General features: G+C 40.8%; 3 protein-coding genes across 5 annotated transcripts in view; 2 read left to right on the top strand and 1 right to left on the bottom strand.

Annotated features, from left to right (window-relative positions):
• Positions 1-1,674: 1,674 nt before the first annotated feature.
• On the bottom strand, positions 1,675-5,570 carry oxsm (3-oxoacyl-ACP synthase, mitochondrial). Its single transcript, XM_051390881.1, has 2 exons — positions 4,361-5,570; positions 1,675-3,494 (listed from the first exon to the last, which is right to left on the bottom strand). The coding sequence occupies exons 1-2, from the start codon at positions 5,350-5,352 to the stop codon at positions 3,092-3,094; spliced, it is 1,395 nt and encodes a 464-aa protein (XP_051246841.1). The 5' UTR covers positions 5,353-5,570; the 3' UTR covers positions 1,675-3,091.
• Positions 5,571-5,770: 200 nt separating this feature from the next.
• On the top strand, positions 5,771-15,199 carry ngly1 (N-glycanase 1). Of its 2 annotated transcripts, none has more exons than XM_051390757.1 (12): positions 5,771-5,957; positions 6,617-6,755; positions 6,870-7,085; positions 7,204-7,366; positions 7,479-7,698; positions 8,362-8,483; positions 9,415-9,560; positions 11,163-11,273; positions 11,360-11,545; positions 11,819-12,004; positions 14,132-14,309; positions 14,410-15,199. In XM_051390757.1, exons 1-12 carry the CDS (start codon positions 5,857-5,859, stop codon positions 14,583-14,585), a joined length of 1,944 nt encoding a protein of 647 aa, XP_051246717.1. In that variant the 5' UTR covers positions 5,771-5,856; the 3' UTR covers positions 14,586-15,199. The 2 variants fall into 2 exon arrangements, with proteins under 2 accessions (XP_051246717.1, XP_051246718.1); XM_051390758.1 differs by having other exon boundaries at positions 6,617-6,731.
• Positions 15,200-15,395: 196 nt separating this feature from the next.
• Positions 15,396-22,004, top strand: part of top2b (DNA topoisomerase II beta) — a 34,102-nt gene continuing 27,493 nt past the window's right edge. Inside the window, exons 1-3 of one of the 2 annotated variants that reach the window (XM_051390605.1) lie at positions 15,396-15,917; positions 18,412-18,576; positions 20,764-20,854. In XM_051390605.1, the coding sequence (XP_051246565.1) occupies positions 15,876-15,917; positions 18,412-18,576; positions 20,764-20,854 (298 nt within the window). In that variant the 5' untranslated portion in view covers positions 15,396-15,875. The remainder of the gene's footprint in view (positions 15,918-18,411; positions 18,577-20,763; positions 20,855-22,004) is intronic. The other variant, XM_051390604.1, reaches the window with a different exon arrangement.

Below are 22,004 nucleotides of genomic sequence, written 5' to 3' on the forward strand. Positions count from 1 at the left end.
ATGCAGGTTGGGTCTTTGTGGCTATAAAACCCCTTGCAATCATACAGACAAATACCATGATATAGAGTGAACAACGACACAGCACAGATGTATTGCATACTGCATTCCAAGATGGCCCATCCGCCTTTCTTTGCCATCCAATAAGGTTTAGCACTGGAGATAAATCATTTTACCATCAACCTGAATGTATCAAATTCTCATAGTTAAATGAGTCATCCTGCAGGGGTTGTGACGTGATTGCTGTAGTTACACGGTTCGGCCACTATGTCAAATTGGCTTCAAAGCCCGCCGCTTCAATCTCTCTCCGCAATGGCGTACCTTACCTTTAAAGGTGCCCTGTGGAGTTTGTCTCCTGGCTCCAGCTCCATAGTTAACATACAGACGTGAGACAGGTATCGATCTTCTGATTCGACTCTCGGGAAGAAAACACATACATGTATTTCCTAAAATGTCAAGCTTTTCCCTCATGAGTCCGAGAACAACAAAATGATCCATACAGTATGTTCAGTGCTGTAATAGACACTACAGTCAGTAGGAGGCGCTAGTGAGGCCCAGTTACTACACTGTAAAACCAGTTTCTCTCCTCCTCTCAGTGGAACATAATCTGCTGTAAAATGAATTGAGCCTTACTCCCAGCCTCTAAAATGATCATGTGGAAATGTAACCACACATGCAATATGTTCTCAGCCATCATATCAAGTGGCCACAGTGCCCCTTAAAGTCACTGTATGTCTCCCTGAGGATGCCACACAAGAGCTGTGTGTGTTTCTTCTCGGTATAAAGGAGCAGAATAATTGTCGTTTAAATTCTGAAGACAGGTAACAATTTGGAAAACTGTTCCTTTTCCCTTAGGGGACTGTTTACCCTATTACTTTCATTTCAACCCTGACATAATGGCACTTTGTCCCCAATTAACCTGCCTTACTCATCCCCTCTGCTCTGGTGATCCCTTGTTGTTTTCTCAACATTGAAGTAAAAGGCCAAAACAGGCTGAATCCACAGAGAACAGCAGTCAGAGAGCAGAGCAGAGTGCCTTGAAAAACAAAAGACACCACTGTGAGATCTTGCCTCAGGATGTTATTAAAGTCAGCTGCACACAAATACAGCACCACTTATTTCCTAATTGCAATAAATTGCCCAAGCTTTTTGGAGTCTGAGTTCATGTTTAAAGAAAACACTGGTTGGATATAGGAAGCTAACAGCAGGCAATTAACAGTTATTACCTTCTTAATATATCAACCTCTTCTATTGAATAATTTGCTCTCACTTTACTCTTAACAGATCTAAAAGGCTCCCGTATCCCTACCTTGCTTTCCTCTTCCAACACTCTGATATTTAATGGTTGCTGTAAGGTCAGGTAAGGATAATATGAACAGCACTGTGCCGTGACCTTTGACCTCAGTCTATTTGGATGCTTGTAAAAGAGGTGGTGTTTATTTTTCTGGTGAATGTCTAAAATGTACTAGAAATGTACATGAGAGAAACATGTATGACTTGCTGTGAGCCAACGCCCCCTGCTGGACAAACAGAGTGTTTGTCAGTGATGGGGAACTCTTCATTTGGATCTTATGTGTAAGCAGTGGTGGAAAGCAACTGAGTACATTTACTAAAGTACAGTACCTAAGTGCAGTTCTGATACTACTTTATACTTTTACACCACATTTCAGAGGGAAATACTGTTTTTATTGTTTGAATACTTTTTACTCCTCTACAGTAAACCACTACAGTTACTAGTTATTTAGTATAGTTTTAGATTAAGTTTTTACATAAAACATAGGATTTGCTCATAAAATATAATACGCTACTGTCTATTTCTTCTTTCCTGCCTAATTTATCATCTCACGACTCCTCAGATTTATCTTGTGGCCCCTTCAGGTGGCCGGACCCCTATGTTAGGAACCACAGGATTAAACTCCTTAACTGTATAAAGAATTTAAAAACCAGCTCCACCTCGAGTTGCTCCAACAGTAAAATACTGCTCCGACATTAACAACCTTATAACGTCAGACATAAATAATCGTTACAGTGGCAATTCCTTTGCTAAATCTTAATACTTTAAAGAACCAGTGTGTAGGATTTAGGGCATCTAGAGGGGTAGTTGTAGATCTGTAACTTTCACCTCCCCTTCCAGAGGAAGGAGAAACTACAGTGGTTGTGAAACGTGTAACAAAATATGAACGCCACTATCTAGTACTCCATGGAAGGTAACCCGCAGTGTCTGTAGATAACAACGGCTCATTCTCAGTTAACAAAACACAACAACTCCTATATTCAGGTGCTTATACACTAATGAAACCTTGTGTTACCGATACCTTTCCGTAGGAATGGGATCTGAAAACCTCTTCCACCGCTGTGTCGAAGACGCAGTGCCTGTCAGGGCTGGAGGAGCAGGAATAATACAGTTGAGGAGATTCCAATGATTTAGTGCTTTCATCAGAATTTTTAGTCTTTGCAGTTTATAGATGGTCATTGACGTTTCGGATTTTTACCTTAAACATATTTCAGAGTTTTGAACCAGTAATGAAACAGATTGACCTAGCTAGCTAGCTTATTTACACAAATCATTGCTTAGCTAGTTAGCTAGCTTTTTGTATTTTTGTAATATTAGCTCACTTAAGTTTAAATTCAATTAATATTAGCTAACTTATATTAGCTAAAATGTGATTTCATTTTCAACACAGATGAGCCTAGCACATCGCATAGCTAAGTACGGGAAAGGAGAAAGCTGACGGAGGTTCTGACCGCGGCTTGCTCAACTGTTATTGGAGCACAGAGCAAAAAAGGGGCGGGATTTAGGAAGGGTCAATGTCATACCGATACCTCTATATGACCTACATAAACAGAAAAGACCATCAGCGAGTAGATTGGCTATTTCTATGTAGCTATTCTTAAATATGGTTGAATTCTCATTGAAATCAGGCGAAACAACGCAGACACTACCGCTTTTGTCCACAGGGGCTATCAGAATCAACACAAAATGAAAGTTTCTTGTAGCGGCTTTAAATAAATCAGTTAATAAGAACTTCCCACACACAAACAGCAGCAGCGCTAATCAATTCTACTGACAAATATTCTGTGAGTGTCTCGCTCATCAGGTGCTGGCGAGACACAGTGAGGCGTTGGTGCCACCAAACCCAAATGAGTTTGTGAGGGCGACCCGTCGGCCATGAGTCTGCCACGGCTGCGCTGTGCAGGGAACGTAATTCAGGTCGAACTCTGGCTCTGTGCGGTCCAGGTTGAGGGTCGGGGGCAGGACCCCGTGGTAGCAGGCCAAAGCGGTGAACGCTGCCTCGAGGGCCCCTGCGGCCCCCAGCAGATGGCCCGTGGCTCCCTTGGTGGAGGAGACAGCCAGGCTCTCAAGGTTTGGCTGGAAGAGCCTCTTGATGGCGGCGTTTTCAGCTGCGTCCCCCAAAGGTGTGGACGTGGCGTGGGCGTTCACGTAAGTCACATCTGCCGGTGAGACGCCAGCATCTCTGAGGGCAGCAGACATGCATCTGTAAAGACAGTGATCAGACAGTTAGAGGGTAGTTTCAGTTCATTACAACTTTGATCTTCCTTTTGTTGTTTTGGCTCAGTTTGCTCATTTCCAATGCTGCTTATTGTACGAGAACAAAGTGGGCAAATACTACACGTTCTGTGGGGTTGTCTCTTGGTATTGTTCTTTTTGGAAAGAGGTATAAATTGTTGTTAGGGGGTAAATCTCTCCTGCCACCAGGGCTGACTAAAGCAGAGTTTGGCTGACAGCGACAGGTTTTGTTGTAGCAGGCAGGCTTATTTTATGAAACTGGAAGATCCCATATAGACCAGAGTGTACAGCGCAGCTTAAACCCATGATGTAAATAACGTCCAAAAGCAAAGCCAGCTAAATCTGGCAGCTTTTTCTGACACACATTAAGGGGGAAACAGAAAAGGGTTTGGGGAACTAGGTTACAGAATATAAAAGAATATTGGGGTGCCAGGGTTGCGCTTTCTGACTTCCTTTTCTGTTTATATAGCTGGACACTGTGGGGTGGTGTCCAGTAAAATACACAGTTTTACTGTTTTTACTGTCTTTTTGTATGTTTTGTAAAATGTTAAAAATAACAAAAACTTGAATGAGATAAAACTAGATATTGGAGGAAAGCGTGAATAAATAAACATAATTGTGTATGGCAGAGATGTTTTTGCCTGCGTTCCTATTCTGTTAATCATCTTGTGACCACTCTAAGTACTCAAGAGCCCTGATCCCCAGCTGGGGAACCACTGCTTAATAAGTAACAGTAGTTTTGTGGAAGAATTACTGACATTTTGGTTGCTATTTGAAAATGTCAAATATGAGCAAAATACCGAAACAGAGAGTGTCTGCTTTCAAATGAGTCACCTGAATGCTCCATCTCCATCTGCAGTGGGTGCGGTGATGTGGCTGGCATCCCCTGAGAGTCCATATCCCAGGACCTCTGCGTAGATCCTGGCTCCTCTTTTCACTGCGTGCTCCAGCTCCTCCAGCAGGAGCACCGCCGCTCCTTCGCCCATCACAAAGCCCTCTCTCTCTGGGTGAAAGGGCCTCGAGGCCAGCGTGGGGTTGTCATTCCATTTGGTGGCGAGGGCCCGTGCTCTGGCAAAACCGGCCATCGACAGAGGCCCCACGCAGGATTCTGTTCCTCCTGCAACCATAGCAACTGCATCCCCGTGGGCGATGAACCTGGAGGCATCGCCTATGGCATGTGCGCCTGTGGTGCACGCTGTGGACACAGCATGGTTGGGACCCTTCAGTTTGTGTTTGATACTGATGTGCCCAGCAGCCATGTTGACAAGGATCCGGGGCACAAAGAAGGGGCTGACTTTGTTGTAGCCCTTTTCTTGGAAGGCAGTGGCGGTGCGAGCGATTTCATCCAGCGACACCATGCCCATGCCGACAGCCACCCCAGTGTTGAGCTGTTCCTCTGTGGTTGTGGGGTACCACTCCGAGTCCTCCAGAGCCAGCTGAGCAGCTCCAAGGGCCATTACAGTGGCCGGTGACATGCTGCTGATCTCCCCGCGAGAGGCAAACCTCTCCTCCCCAAACTGACCCTGTTCACTCCCTCTGGGTACCAGCGCTGCCACTTTACAGGGCACTGTCTTGTACCCCTCTGACTCAAGGGCAACAACTCCACTCTGGCTCTGAATCAGGCGGTCCCAGGGTAGAGCAGTCCCTGTGCCCAGAGGACACACTAACCCTATACCAGTAATAACAACCCTCCTCTTGCGCTTCCCTGAGCTGTGCTGTCTGGAATCTTGGTTAGGACAAACACAGACGCTCTTTTGAAGGAGTGCCCCTATGTTCTGTGTTCTCGGCTGGAGTTTAGTCCAGCAGGACAGTGATAAAGCACACATGCTGGATTCTCGGTCAAATTGGACACAGCTAGCTTGTCATTTGGTGAATAATATCTAAGGAATAAATGTACAAAATGTCCGCCATGCGAAACTGAACTCTGAACTTTTCTCAGTAAGTTTGTCACTTACTAGATCGAGCACGAGTTAGCTGTCAATAGTGAAAGCTTTAACGGAATGAAAACGCCAGTCCATCCGCAGGCACACACTGTAGGTAGCAATCATGAACGCCAGTCTAGTTTACATGTAAGTATACAATTAATAAAAATCTAATTAATCCGACAGAGCGAGATCAAAGATAAACGTGCTTTATACGCCATACACAATTATAGTGAAATACAAGAAGCTATGTACAATATTTGTAATGCTGCGAACGCGTATACAGGCGCTAATAGGTCAACTACACTCAGGACCCTAAACAGCTAACATTAGTAGGTGAAATCCCACTGTTAGCATTAGCTACTGTAAACTGCAGGGGACAGTTGCTGTTGTACAAGAAATAGCAGTATGGCGGTGTCACCAGCAGTCACAACATTGTGTGAGAATTCTAATGAAGTGTTTTTAGACGCCGCCAAGTTATTACTGACATACGCGGACAACATTTTAAGGTAAGGTTGAGAATTGAACGCAACACAGCAGCGGTGTGTTGAGAAGTGCTGTTGTAACGTTAGCTAAGCTCAGGTTGTATTACCGGTACAATATTTCTGTTCTGTTTACAAAATGCACACAACGTCGCAAATATCGTGTCACTCCGCCGGTAAAGCTAACCTTCACCGTGAGCCCCGGTATACGCCGCCGGTGGTGTTGACACAACGTCTAACCAGTGTGTTTAAAAAAATCTTGCATTTTTATTTTTCCTTAGGACTCCGCACACGCCCATACACTGGCATAACTTCAGTATTAACCACGGCGGTGTGGTGGTTAATTCGGCATATGAGTGACTAACCAGGAAGCAGTTTTAAATAGTGAAACTGTCTATATTCCCCTCTACCTCACCTGACATTGTCTCTCAAATACGCTGTGGAGTCAAGTAGTTAAAGTTAAAGGTTCACACATACAAATATGGGTGTAAGAAACTGCCCTGATGTGCATAGTATATTACTGCCACGTGTACAATGAACAACAATACTAGTTAAACTAATGATGCCAATTTATTATATGTGTGTGTATATATCTCAGTTATGAGCCCATAACTAATTTCGCATATGCAAATTATGTACTCAAAAGCTCCAACACAACTCTACCTCCTCATATCACCTCCTAACAGATATCCCAGTGAGGAAAAGTACAGATCGATCCGCATAGGAAATCCTACTTTCTCCACCAAGCTGTTGCCCATCAAAGGTGCTGTGGAATGCCTCTTTGAAATGGGATTTGAGGAGGTACAATTCATAAGTAACTGCCAGGTGTCTACTATAATGTGTTACAGCCAGTATTCTCATTGCACCACATGCTTAATTTCCTTGGTCACCTTTCACCTGCCTGACTGTAAGTAAATATTATTATCACCTCTTTTTCAGGCTGAGACCCACCTGGTGTTCCCCAAGTCTGCATCAGTTGAACAGCTCAAGCTCATCAGGGAATCCATAGCAGCAGAGAGGGATCAGAGGCTGTGCGGAGGACAGCCCGTCCAACCCACTGTTCAGGCTGCTGCGTCCTCAGCCTCAGCTCCAGAGAGCTCTGCTGCTGCCTCCATCCAGCCGGTTTCACCACCTCCACCACAGCCATCGTCCTTGGTAAAGCTGTGCTCATCACTGGTTTAAATGGCAGAAATTGTGTTTGAACATGTCTGAAGTATTTTTCTATACATTGCAGCAGTTTGTGATCTGGATGTTTTCTTGTCTTTCTTGTCAGGAGAGCAGTATGAGCTTCTTTGTCACTCTCCAGTCAAACTTTCAACATGTGATGCTGTATGAAAACCCTGAGCTGCAGCAGAAAGCCAGGAGCTGCATCCCTCACCAGCAGCTGTCCTCTGCTGCTGAACACAAGCTAAAGGAGGTGAAAGAGGCTGACCCAGGTGAAGTCCTCTCATTCATTCAAAAGAATCACTTGTATATCTGGATCATACTGTGTGTTTTCCTTCAAACAGCGATTCAGAGGGACTGACTGACTTGCTCTCCTGTTTGTAGAATGTAAACTCGGAATAGAAGACTTCCTGGTGCTGGAGTTGCTCAGATGGTTCAAACAGGACTTCTTCTCCTGGGTGAACTGTCTGCCATGCAGCAGCTGCGGAGGCACGACCCAGAACGCCCGCTCCCTCAGTCCCACCACCGATGACCTCCGCTGGGGAGCCCAGCGAGTAGAGGACCACTACTGTCGGAGCTGCCGGCTCTCCACCAGATTCCCCAGGTCTGTGTGTGTCTCTGCTTGTGTGATGTTTTAGGTCACTGAGACATTTAACCTATGGAAAGCTGCAGAAACCCTGTTAATACTTTAGGATCAGTTTGTGATTCTGGAAATAATTTATGTTGTTCTGGAAAGTTTAGTGTTTTTGCTCCTCACTTACATTGCCTATATAAACCTAGTTGTGTATTTTGTTGGAAAGTCAAATGTAGGATAAGCTCCACGGTATGACACTTCAAAGCTGGTTTACCATTATGGCTCCCATGTCAGTCAGTCTAGCTGTGCACAGCAGACGCAAAGCGGAAGCAGAATTCTCAGAGAAGTTCGTTGGAACTGCTGTGAATGGTCATGTCTACATACATACAGCCTATTAATCATCAAATTTGTTGTTGTGATCGTCAAATACATGCACAGCAGTAATAACTGCATGTGCAACAAACACTTCCGCTGTGGTGAGAACTGCCAAGCGTGCCATGAAGGCGAGCTAACGCGGAGTGTCCGATAAACGCTGACCACCCTGACCACTTTTGTTGTTATATTACTAACTTAACACATTTTAAAATGCTAAAAGTAAAAAGAATTTCCTGAATTTGACCACAAAGCACATAGAGAGTAATGGATTGCTTTAACTGATGTGCATGCTTGTTTTCTCTTTATTGTTTATACCAGGTATAACAATCCTGAGAAGCTTCTTGAAACCAGGAGGGGGCGCTGTGGGGAGTGGGCTAATTGTTTCACATTGTGCTGCAGAGCCCTGGGCCTTGAGGCCAGATATATCTGGGACAGCACAGGTATGAGTACGACTGACAGATATGGCTCCTGTGTTGCCACCAGCAGTTTACTGACGCCTGTGTTAGACATATTAGAAGGAAAGGATGTTGACATGGAATCCTTAATACTAGTCAGTGTTATTATAGCAAAGAAAAATCAAAGTTACGGTCCACTTAATAGCTTTTTGTTTGCTCAGTTGGTATTTATTAAGTTCAGTTGTCAGGATTAAAACTGCAACAAAAAAGCTGATTACTTACTATTTTGATAACCCAACAATGTAGGCAAAACAAAATAGATTTTCTGGTTTCTTCAGTCATTTATAATTGTAAACTGGATATCTTTGGGACTGTTGGTCAAACAAAAAAAATTAAGATGTCCCCTTGGATTTTTCACGATTTTCTGATGGTTTATATACTACATAATTAATCAGCAGATTAATCACTAATGAAATCACAACTAACAACTGAGCAAACTCCATCTGCTAAGTTAGGCTGCAAGATGTGGTTGAAAGCTCTCCAAAAATCTCAATTCAAGGTCCACTTACTAGGTTTTCCAGACTAGATCTTTCACACTTAGTTGTATACAGTTTCAGTGTGGTGGGAAGACTCAAACCTGCCTCACCTTGGCTGAAAGAGCTGCGGTTTAGTAGTCATTCTCATTCTGTTTTGCGGTGGTCTACATACTATTTAACTTGTCCACCCTCTGCCTTCAAGAATAGAATTCTGTGTGAAACACTGATCCAATTTAAAAATATCCTGCCATTAAAATAGTACAAGTTTAAGGTATTGTATTGGTAGCTTTACACGTGAGTTTGATATATAGGGGAACATTTGCAGCATCACAAAATGTTTCACTTTCATACTTGGTCTGATGTCTGATCAGTTTAGGTAGTGTGTAAAGTGTATGAAAGGCTTAGTGAAAATCAGTTGTGTTTACTATGTATTGTTTCAGACCATGTGTGGACAGAGATTTACTCGGTGTCTCAGCGTCGCTGGCTGCACTGTGACTCGTGTGAGAACGTCTGTGATAAGCCTCTACTGTACGAGGTTGGCTGGGAGAAGAAACTGGCCTACATTCTGGCTTTCTCCAAGGACCAGGTCTGATAAATCACACTGTTGGTTATTAAAATCTATGCCAGTATCAGTCCAGCTAGATTTTTTTATTTTATTGATACATTAGATTTTTTAACCTTTTATGGTCTTATTTCTGAGTGTTAGTTAAAGCTGCATTAGGTCATTTTTATACAATATAATTTTTTGTCATATTTGCTGAAACTTTCTCTATATCCTGACAGTAGTACATGAGACAGACAGTCTGAAAATATCAAGTTCCTCTGGCTCCTCCTACCAACCAACCAAGAAATATATAAAAAGACGCTTTCGATTGGAGGCGTGAAGGTAATAGGAGTTATTGAGTCTCATTCCCAGGGTCCAAAAGTGTCAGTATTTGATGACCTGGGAAGGACACAAACAACAATCAACTATCTTCAAGCCACCAACACAAAGAGTCTTTCTATCTTTCCTGCTTCTGATTGGTTGTTTTGGTTCAGGCCCAGTGGGTTCTAGCAAATGCCATTAGTAGCACTAGGAGGAGCCAGAGGATTTATTTTTTTTTTTTTCACAGATTATCTGTCTCGTGTACTACTGTTAGAACACTGACAATTTCAGCAATATTGTCAAGAAGTTATTTTTTTAATAAAGGTTGCCTACTGCAGCTTTAAAACAACTGTCAAATGAACACCAAATTAAAGGTATATAGGCCTTAAAGGGTAAAGATTGCTATAGTCTATAACAACATTGAGAGCAACTTAAACCGGAGTCAAATTCCTTCTATGTGTACACATTAGAGCTGCAACAATTAGTCAATTCATTAATTAGTTGTCAATTATTAATTTAGTGGCCTATTTTGACAGTTTATGACGAACATTTTGAGTCAAGAAAAACTGTCCAAATTTGATTTCAGCTTCTCCAATGTGACTTGAGGATTTGAGGACGTCACCTTGGACTTCATAATTTTCTGACATTTTATGGACAAAACAACTAATTGATCAGTCAGGAGAATGTTTGACAGATTAATGGATAATGAAAATAATGATTAGTTGCAGCCCTAATACACATAGTTGGCCAATGAAGCCAATGGTCAACAAATCCTATGAAATGAACCAACAATGAGTCCTACTCGGTTGCACTCAGCCCCTAGCCCAACGGTTTATTCTGAAGATGTCATTTTTTAAAACTGCTTAAATATATAGTTTCATTTTAACAACAGTTTCAGTATTTCCTTAAACAGCTGGTCACTAGAGTTTTTACAATGAGGTTAGAATTGGCAGAATCAGAAATACTTAAATAATCCCAGGGGGAAATTACTTTCGTTACATATACTCCAGATGTAATAGACATACAATATATTAAGAATATATATATATATATATATATATATATATATATATATATATTATATATATATTAAGGTTATATTAAGGTGATATGCTGTTAGATTTGGAGGGTTATGGAATAGCTATCTTGTTGTCTTTTCATGTTATTTGTTTTGTTATTTGATGTGGTGGTTGTTATTTCCTGTTTTCTAGCGCCCCCTTTGGGCCAATCAGCAAAGGGCTGTGCACTGATAATGTTTAGACTCTTCCAGAGTCAGCAGACAGTTCATGTACTTCAGCATATGTGTGTGTGTGTGTGATGCAGGTTGTTGATGTGACCTGGAGGTATTCCTGCAAACATCCAGAGGTTTTGTCGAGAAGGACCAGGGTTCAGGAGACGTGGTTGCTGCACACCATCAATGGCCTCAATGCCTCTGTAAGTCTGAACCCTTTTAAACCCACATGAGACTCTTTTCTGGTGACTCTGATCTAAATTGCCTTCCATCTGCTCTGACACCAAAGAGGCAGCAGTCCCTGAGTCCAGAAAGGAAGAAGGAGCTGACGGAGAGGCTGCTCGTCGAGCTGGTGGAGTTCATTTCCCCCAAGAAGCCAAAACCAGGAGAGCTGGGTGGACGTAACTCTGGCTCTCTGGCCTGGAGGATAGCACGTGGAGAGACTAGAGGGGCTGACTCAGGGACCTCCACACAGGTACAGGATTATGTATGTTATTGTAATCTAGCTTAGCAGTATGGATCTACTGATATTTTGTTATATCTGCTTTAATTATTGATTAATAATATATATGAATATTTACCTTTGAAAAAATGGGCTTAGGATCAATATTGTGATGGTCATTACAGATACATGAACTTGTCTTCGTATTGAAAAACTTTAAAGGAAAAGTACAGTTTATTACTAACATAACATGGATAATGTTTTGTAGCTCTAGATGACAGTGTTTTGATGACTGTGTTTTCTCAGGCTGAAGGTTATGTGTTTACTCCTACTGAGAAAGAGAAGGGTGACCGGTTACTGCATGTGCGCTACAGTGCCACCAAAGACCAGTACTGTCGAGTGTCCAACGACTCTGAAGTGATTCAGAGCTGGGATCAGTGTGTGTGGAGGAAGGAGTCTGTCTTCAGAAAGGTGGAGAGTGACTGGCAGATGGTACGTTTAATATTGTTTGATTAACAAACCCACGCTTTTCAGTTTGAACATGATTTTTTTTAAGCATTCTGTGTATCTACGTCCTTGACACAGAGATGCTTTGAGCTAAGCTCTAACGCCAGTATGCTAACCAATGCTAACATGATGAGGCACTGCAGGTGCAATCTGTGTTTGATTTTTTTTTTTAAAGGGACTGGAGACCTAGCACTCGGCTTTGTAGTGTTTACCATTATCACCATCTAACATTTGCTAATTAGCACTGAACACAAGGTTCAGCTGAAGCTGATAAGAATGTTTTCAGGGTTCCCACGTGTCCTGGATAACCTGGAAATTTGGAGACTAGTTTTCCAGTCATGGAAACATCTAGAAAATTATTAAAATGAAGACATAATCTGCGTCCTAGAAATGTTTGTATTATAGCCCCTCACTCAGATCACCTACATAAACCTAGGTATTTTGTTTAAAACTCGGCTGTAGGTAGGATAAACTTCAAAGCAGGTTTATCAGATGCAAAGAAGAATTGACTTGCTCTGATATTCTTTGGCATCAGTGTATTTCGTCCACAGCTGTGAGAGAAATTCTCACATCTCCATGCATACAGCGTATTAACGATTAATGTTCTTGTTGCTGTGGTTAATAGATACACGCACAGAGATGTTCATTTTACTTGCAACGAACATGTTAACTTCCTAGAAGATTCATTTTATGTAAAAAAAAAAAAAAAAAAGAAAGTTGATGTGAACCGTTACTTATTGGCTGTGGCCAAATTAATGTAGTCAATTTGCCCAAAACCGCTATTTATATGACCATTGGTAAGCAAGTGCTGTACTGTATTGTCAAGAAAACCTCCTGGAAAATGTCATGAAAATGTCCTGGAAAATGAATTGTTAAAGAGTGGAAACCCTGAGTTTGGCAGGGATTTAGTCATGGCACAGAGTCAATATACATACATCCTGTTGGGAACATGAATGCTTGAACACATTTTGTACCAATCCATCCAGTGGATGTAAAGTTATTTCACAGGATACGTCAAACCTTTGACCTGCTAGTGGCGCTAAAGGAAAGGTTAGGGGATCACTAAATTCATTAGGATTCATCCTCTGGGCACTATGAATGTCTGAACCGGATTCTATGGCTCTCCATTTAAAAGTTATTTAAAGTTATTTCAGTCTGGGCTGAAGTGGTGGACTGAAAGACTGACATTTTGTAGAAACATAAAAATAAGTCCCCGTAATGAGCTTAGAACGGGTGGAGTGCCCCTTTTTTTTAAATGAAAAGTTCACACTCTGTTCCAATGCTAATAGGCCACATTTCCATTTAGAAACTAGTTGTGGTCATTGCTTGGTTTAATCAGACTGAGAATAACAGGTAAGACAAGAGTGAATGTCTATGGCCCCGTTCACACCTGGCATTAAAAAAGCATCTAGAGTGACCACTTGTGATCGGATCTCACAACAAAACGGACACAATGTTTTTAACACAAAGAAATAAATAATGTAAATGCGTATTACGAATTTACAAGAAGGCACACATAGTGAAGATAAAAATAAATAATGAATTTCGTGGATAAACTTCCTCCTCACTCAACAACTCACTAAATTATGCATTTTTAAAGGGAGTCTGGGGATATTGTGGTTATTAGTTCAGTGGTGAAATCAGTTGAAATAGACAGTGTCCACAAACATCTGCTGCTTATCTTGGCAGGTAATAGAGCCCAGACATTACTAAATGGAAATAAGACAGTATATGTTGTGTGTCTGAGTGATCAAATCTCACTGTCCTCAATGTGTCTTGGGATCATTCACACTTGTACTTATAGCGGTCCACTTGTGATTGGATCACCCAAGACACATGTTAATACCGCATCTAAACAGGGCCAATGTTAGAGGAAGCAACTTCTGTTTTTCAGACCAGTCATCCCACCAGCACTGAAATAAGCACTTTCTAAAGCAAGATGCTGCAGTTTGAAAACTTAATTGTGAATATGATTAAGATTCGAAACAGATTGGAAATCTAACACAAAGAAGACGTACAGTGAGTTGTAAAGTAATGAGAGAATGTAGAATAAACTCAGATCATCTTTTGAGATCCTGGAGCAACGTGACCAGATTGTTCTTCTTTCTCCAGGTGTACATAGCTCGAACAGAAGGCTCCTCTACGGGAAGAATTAGCTGGAAGTTTGACTTTGCTCCAGCAGGACTGAAGATAAAGTCTCTCTCAGTCATGGCCAGTAGCCAGACCTTCCACTCTGGGAAAGTCTGCTGGCACTTGCAGGCAGGCCCGGTTACTACAGAGTTCTCTGGAGGTATGGTTACGCAATAGATATTTCGTGTGAAAAACTCTTAAGTGTGATTCTGTAACACGACCCCTCCTAATAATTTCCTCTGCTGCCTTTGAACCCTCAGATGGTAAGATGCAGTCGTTCCAGAGTCTGTCCGGCTCCTCTGAGTTCATTGTTGTGGCAGGACTCAGTGGTGGAGAAGGGGAGACATCATGGCAGCACACTCAGCTCTTCAGACAAAGCTTGAAGCAGACAGAGGAGACTTCACTTGAAATTCTTATCCACTTAGAAGACGCTTAACATATGTTTTACTCAACAAAACTTGGACCCCTAATTTGTTTTCACAGTCGTCTGCTTTGACAAGTTCAGAACTGTTTGGTTTTGTTGGATGACAAATCAGTGTAATATTAAATTTGTGTCAGCCCTTCTGGATGATTAAATACGCATAACCTAATGATTGACAAATGAACCCATACATTTTGTACCTATTGCCGGTACAGATGTTGTCACACATTTAATCTATTTTTTTATTTAACTAAGGGCCAAATAACCTATAAGATGTGCAGTCTACAATATACCTGTAAGGAGTTTTAAACATAAAGCCATAGTTTCTGTAACATCAACTGTGAATGTGTCTGTTATTTGTGATGCATGGGGACATGCCACACAGCAAAGCAGGGTTGATGCCTCATCAGCATCAGGTTGCTTTAGTTCTCCTGCCAGTAATAAACTATTCTGCAACTGCAATTTCCCAGTTTGGGAAAAATAAAGTATATCTCTCTATTCATTATAGGTCAGCGTGTCATGCTGCCAGGCTACCTATACATATGTATAATTATAAATGGAGCAAATTAACGTTGGTGTGATGGAAAGGGCTGAAAATGTATGGTGGTATAATAAAGATATTTTCCCAGTCTGGTTGTAGAGTTTAGTATTAAGCTATGCATTACATTAAATTGTCTGGTCTTTCAAGGATGAAGATTGAGTGGAGTTTTGCCGCCATCTTGCGTTGAAAAAAGAATATGCGTCACTAAATGTTGACCTCGTATTGGTCCAAATGCCGGTGCCTTTGAAAAGCAGCCACCTGATTGGTCAGTTTATCCGCGAGACGATTTGCCGTCTATCTTGCAGATGGAGGAGCCGGACAGCGGGCGCTGTTGCTAGCTAATATTCGTTTTGTTTCTAAATGAAAAGTATTTAAGTGTATCGTTTTCAGAGCAATTCTGTTAAACTCATATTTTATTCTGTTGAGTTTTCACATAAAATTGTAAACCTATTTTAATGCATGCGTTTTGTACAGTATTTATTTTGTAGCAAGTAGCCCGGTTAGCATCTTTGTTGGAAGTTTAGGCCCAACTGTGCCACCGCTTGTCGATTTTAACAATAGCCGCGTTACTCTCCCCTCCTCTGCTTGTTTTGCTACATTCAAAGGATTATCTCTAAAGCGAACGGAGAAGGAACATGGGAGATAAACAGGTCTGGGTTCCTTTCCGTAACTGAGACATTTGTTATGCAGACGGACTTTTAGTTTCAGTGGAATTGAAGACATTTTAAGACATTTGAGGACAAACATTAGGATCACAAAGGAAGATGTCCAACGGCGCAGCAGGAAGCGGGGGGCTCGCTTGGATGGTAAGTTAGTTTATCGTACATCCAACTAACTTATAGTTGTATTAACTATATGGTGTTTTTATGACATAAACCTGTTATGTTCACCTCAACACAAGGAGCCGAGTCGCTGGAGCTTTAGCTAGCGTTTAAATATCTTAGCAAGTCAGTAACGGTAGTGTCTATTCTCATAAGGAGGCTACGCTAGTTAAAGACCAGCCAGGTGCGGTCTCAGTGTAAATCCTGACCGGGTCACAAAGGCTGTAGCCCCTGATGCATGACCGCTTTTTACAAACATATCAACACCCGATAAACGCAGAGACTGCCATTACAGCTCGTCTCAGCAGTTCCGGGTCCTCAAAATAAAGACAGAATGAAACTAAACGAAGAAAACTTGGTTACCAAGCGAAAGTTATGGAAGCCCATTTCTGCCAAAATATTTCTCAAAATAATGACTTAGTATCTCAAAATAATAAACGTTTTTAATATTTTGAATTGGTATCTCATTATTTTAACTTCGTATCTCAATAATGAGAAACTATTCTGAGATACGAAGTCAAAACATATTGTGAAGATTTCTCATTATTTTAAGATACCATGTCAATAGTTTGTCATGATAATGATTTACAGAATCCTTTTTTTCTGCCACATTGGCGGAAATTGGCTTCCATAGAAAGTTGCCTTGTACATTTAACATACAATAGAACACTACGTCTAACTTTAACTGTCATTAGGTACGTTGCTTATTCCATTATATACAGTGAATGCAAAGTCCTATCTCAGTGAACCCTATGTCTCCACCATATGAATGAAATCAGAGTTAAAACACCACAACAGTAAGATCTGCATTTATATTTACAACACTGCTATCTAGTGATTGAATCAGTGAGAATCAATACAATATCCCAAAATAAAATTATTATTTTCTTACAACCCTAAACACAAAGGTCCTGTCCACTTTAAGTTTCTGGTCTTTTTGTGCAATGAGTGTATCAGGTATTGATTACAGTATTTATTGTCTACTGTCTACCAATGCTTGTTTATATATATCTGTACATATAAGTCAATGTCTTTTTTGTTGAACTTGTTCTGTTTATTTATGCTGTTAGTCTGTGTTTGTACATTGAGAGCAATGTAAAACTGGAATCAAATTCCTTGTATGCGCACACATACCTGGCCAATAAAGTGATTCTGAGTCTGATGCATAGTCATTTTATGAGCACCTTCATTAACATGGGCACTAATAATTGTGGTTTCATAGGCAATTGTTTATTTGCCTTTTAAATTAGAAGACTCACTATAACAGGACACTAGACTAGGGATGGCAGAAAATAAGATGTTATTGCGTATTGTGATAAGAAACGCTATATTGTGGTGATTTCCACTATCACTGTAATCGTGATAATTGTGAATATCCTCACATGGATTGACCTGTAAAAGCTGTCTGTCTCTCCAGCATACAGTCCTGTATTGATATCCTGTTTTATTTTGATCAAGGGGACAAGAGGGAGAATCTTTCCCGCCATTCCAGTCGTTAAATCAGAGCTGCACAATTAATTGAAATATTATCGAAATTACAATATGGCCAAGTGCAATATGCAAATGGCAGAAGCTGTAATGTAACAGCATTATAATGAAGAGATGCAGAGATGTCCTGGTCTTCAAATCTTGTTCTCCAGATGTAAGAAATCGTGCTTCATATTCCAATAGAAATATCTGTCAAAACTCTTTCTACCATATCGTGCAGCACTACTTTAAACCCACTGCCATGTAATAGGACATGATTTGTAAACTTTAAAGATAAATTGTGGGAAAATTTCATGCATATCAAGCATTGGTATTCTGGAAATCTTTACCTGATTCAGTTTTTAGAGATGTTTACTGTTTACATTTTTGCAATCCATGAGACAAAATGCTTCTTTTTTTGTCTTGCATATGAAATATTAAATTAAATGTTGTGTATTTAAAAAATGAATTGATTCTAATGAATTGCCTTTTCAGTGTTACAGAAATCTTACATCTTATGCTCACCAGCAGTTAGAGCTTGGTATTTAATGTTTCCAAATATTTGGATTTGTTATATTGGACTAGTGGCTGGTATCTCTTAAATGGTAATATATGGCTTATATAGTGCCTCTCTAGTCTTCTGACCACTCGGAGCCCTTTACATTACATGTCACATTCATCCATTCACACATTCATACAGTGATGGCAAGTGCAAGATGTGAACCACTCATCAGAAAGTAGTTTGGAATAGAAAGAAGATTTAAAGCTCACTGCAGTATAAACACAACTTGAGCTACCCCTGCCTTCCAGTCACAGTATAATGGCCAGTAATTTGCTTCTGTTAGATATCTGTCACCAGAGCCACAGAGAGGACCGGGGCGTTCTCCCTGTGGTGGTGAGCACTGATAATCTGCTGTCAACAGCACAGCTCAGCAGAGTCATCTTCTGGCAGGTCCTGTGTTTCTAACAGACTTATTTATGTATTAATAACATTACAAATTCTGCCAAACAGGAGGCTGCGAATGGCAGAGGTGATGCTGGCAAGATGGAAGGGGGCAAAAAAGATAAGGCAGGCTCCAAGTTGTCTGTGGAGCGAGTGTACCAGAAGAAGACCCAGCTTGAGCACATTCTTCTCCGTCCAGACACATACATCGGCAGTGTGGAGCCCATCACCCAGGTTAGTCTAGAGCAAACTGCCTTCTATTGTTGACTTATGAGTCCCATTCACACTGTAGTTCTTAATTCTGTAGTTCATTGTTCATTTTATGTGTTAGCAATATGTTACAAGAGGACATCTGGACATTTCTTTGTAAAAGATCCCCAGGCAATCTGCCAACTAGGGCCGGGCGATAAATAGATTTTATCGATTAATTCGAATTTGCAGTTAAACACGATTTATTTTTAGTTAAAATCAGTTTTCTCTTGAACTTCCACAACACCGGTGCTCCCTTTGGGCTCCCGTAGGTCAGAGTGCGCTGACCCCTCCCCCCGCCTCTCCACAGATAAACACAGCATGGCAGTAAGCCAGGATGAGCTCGTCCTCAAAAAAGGCACAGTGTCGTCGGTTGTTTGGAACTGGTTTGGTTTTGTGGCGTCCGACAGCGAACAAACCACGACCCACTGCAAAGTTTGTTTGAAAGCTGTTGCAACCAAAGGTAGCAGTACGACCAATTTATTCCAGCACCTCAAGCAGAGGCATGCAGCCGAGTGGGAGAAATGTTGCTCTCTGCGAGATATACAGCCCACAAACACCCGCTAAAAAACAGTCTACAAAAAAATCGATTAAAATCGTAAATCGGGTTTGGTGTGAAAAAATCAGAGATTTTATTTTTAAGCCATATCGCCCCGCCCTACTGCCAACTGAGGACTCAGTAACATTTTCTGCCCAGCCTACCCCAATCATATAAAGTTGGTTGATGCTTCAGCTATTCCCACTGCCTTTGGGCTGTTGGTACTTACTGGGCGTCATTGCAAACAGACAGATAATGGAGTAATATTAACACATTAAAATCAAATTTTAACCCATATAAAACACAAACATGAAATTAAACATCTGTAAATCAGTTTGACATGTAATGAAGTGTTTATTACTGGTGTAAGACAGACGGAGCGCTCTGCTGTGAGGATTTGTGCAGTAGTGATGAACTAAACATCTGGATTATTCCTCTTACTTTTAGGTATTTTGCTCATCTTGCAAATTACAACAGATTCCTGAAAGAAACATTGTTCAATTGGTCACCTCTAGGCTGAAATTACAGAACTACTCTCCCTCCTCGCTGAAGAGAAGACGACAAGATCACTCAGCAGCATGTTGTAGTAAACGGTCTTCTTGTGCAACACGTAACTTCCTTTCTTGCAGAGTTTCTCAAGCTAAATATAGCATGAGAATTGCAGCTTCTGTCCTGGCATGTGTGAACAACACAAATTACTTCAAAACAGAAAATTCTGCGTAAAAGGCAAAAAGCTGTTACTTTACTGAGTTTGCTTCTCTCATCCAATACTGTTCTTCACTTATGTGTTACTAAGTAAAGTTTACACTTAGTTTTGCAATAATCTTTATATAAATTATTTGTTTAAGGGCAGTAATGTCCCTCTTTCTCTCTTTTTTTTTTCTGCCTCAGTCTGCGTAAACTGCTAACTGGAAAAAAAAGAACGTGTCGGACTTTTTTGTCATAGTCTGTCAGGTCATAAAGATTCTGTCATAATCACTTATTACCTGTAATTTTCAGTTTTTAATGATCATGAGACATATAGTTCCCCCATAACATTAGTTGCTGCTGGCTGATAAATGTGATTAGTATTACTATTACTTTTCCTTCATCCTACACTGCATCAAATGAGGTGGGAAAAAAGGGACTGTCAGCCACATCACAATGATTGGGACACTTAGCTGCCATGACATTTAGTGATAGGTAGGCTATGTAGCGATATAGGCTAATGCTAGCTAGATGACGAGGTCATGCATATCGGATCAAAGGTCATTAGATAATAGCTAATTAATAGCTGGAGGTTAGTCTGTTTTCTGTCATGTGGTTTAGTGTCCCATTCAGGTTTGTGTGCTGACAGCTGAAAGTTCAAACTTCTTAAATAAGAAGAGACATTCTTTATTGTGCTAAATGATTAAAAGAATAATTAATAGTTTAATCACTAAAAGTATTGTTTGTCGTTATATCCCTCAACATATTGGTCAGTAATGGAAAATGAATATCAACATTTAAATGTGTTCATCTGTTTCTGCTAATATTAAGTTGACAAATGACTATGTGGACCTAACTGCTCATTTGTTTATTCTGAGCAGAATTGTGGTCACTGCTGCCAATGTGTCATCCACTCTGAACTCAACATGATTTGTATCTTTCTTCAGCAACTGTGGGTTTTTGACGAAGACCTTGGAATGAACCAGAGGGAAATCACCTACGTTCCCGGCCTGTACAAAATCTTTGATGAAATTCTTGGTGAGTGAATCCACGCTGTTCATCTTCCTTTGATAGTCTAATCTGCACAGTTAATACGAAGGTTCATTTGTCATTTGAGAGATTGTCCTTCCCTAACTGAGATATCGAAGGCTTATTGTGACTACAAAAATGCCAGGGTCATTCACTGAATCCCAGTCTGCTGTTGGCACTGCTCAGCATTGATCTAGGACTCTGTGGAGATTAGTTTCCCACTGAGCTTGTCTTTGTATGCACTGAATGGAGACATTTGTGAGAAGTGAAACGTTGACTGAGAAATCATTTCAGTGTTTGTGGCAGCTCACAGTTGAATCTGCAGTCTCATTTATCTCCTCTGGTAAAGTGCAAGTGCTCAGTCAGCTTTCCTCAGATAAATAAAGGTTAATATAGCAGTTGTACAGTCTTTCTGTTAGATGTTAGTTTCACTGACTCAGTAAAATGTGGGAGTACTGCAGTACTTAATGCCTCTGCTAGTAAAGTGTACCAGTGAAATCTGTTTTTAAATGATGCTGCTCACCACATGGGAGTATTGTTGATGATTGCTTTCATCAGTGCACACATGGCCCTCTCAGCCTGTGTGTTTACAAAGGTGGTTGATTAATGACACTGTTTCATTGTCTGGATATCACTGCTGTGTCTGCATCATTACACAACTCTCAGCAAAAATACAAGTTCTAGTTTCCTCAGGCCTGTGTGAAATGATACTTTGTTTCATGTACTAGTCACTGAGCTGAACCACATGGGGAACATAATTATTATTCAATTACCTTAATATCCATATTGTATTTAATTCTATGCAGATATATTAATGTTGTTGTTTGCACTGATGGTGATAATTTCTCTCATTTCCAGGGAATATTATAGATTAACCTGTTTGTTTTTTCAACTAATCAATGAATTGTTTAGTCTATTAAGCATAGTACTGTAATACTGAAAATACTCATCACAAAGTACCATAGACTAAGGTGACAACTTTTATCTGCCTGTTCAGTCAGACCAAAAACCGCAAGATATTCAATTAGACACATCCTCACACTGAAGAAGCTAGAACCAAAGAATAATAAATGACATCATTCATTAATCGTTGTTAATTGTTGATCCACTGTACCGCTTGTACACCTGTGGGTACTTCTGCTGTTGCCGAGGGGTACGT

Source organism: Dicentrarchus labrax, unplaced genomic scaffold, assembly GCF_905237075.1.
Source record: "Dicentrarchus labrax unplaced genomic scaffold, dlabrax2021, whole genome shotgun sequence".
Lineage (NCBI taxonomy): Eukaryota > Metazoa > Chordata > Actinopteri > Moronidae > Dicentrarchus > Dicentrarchus labrax.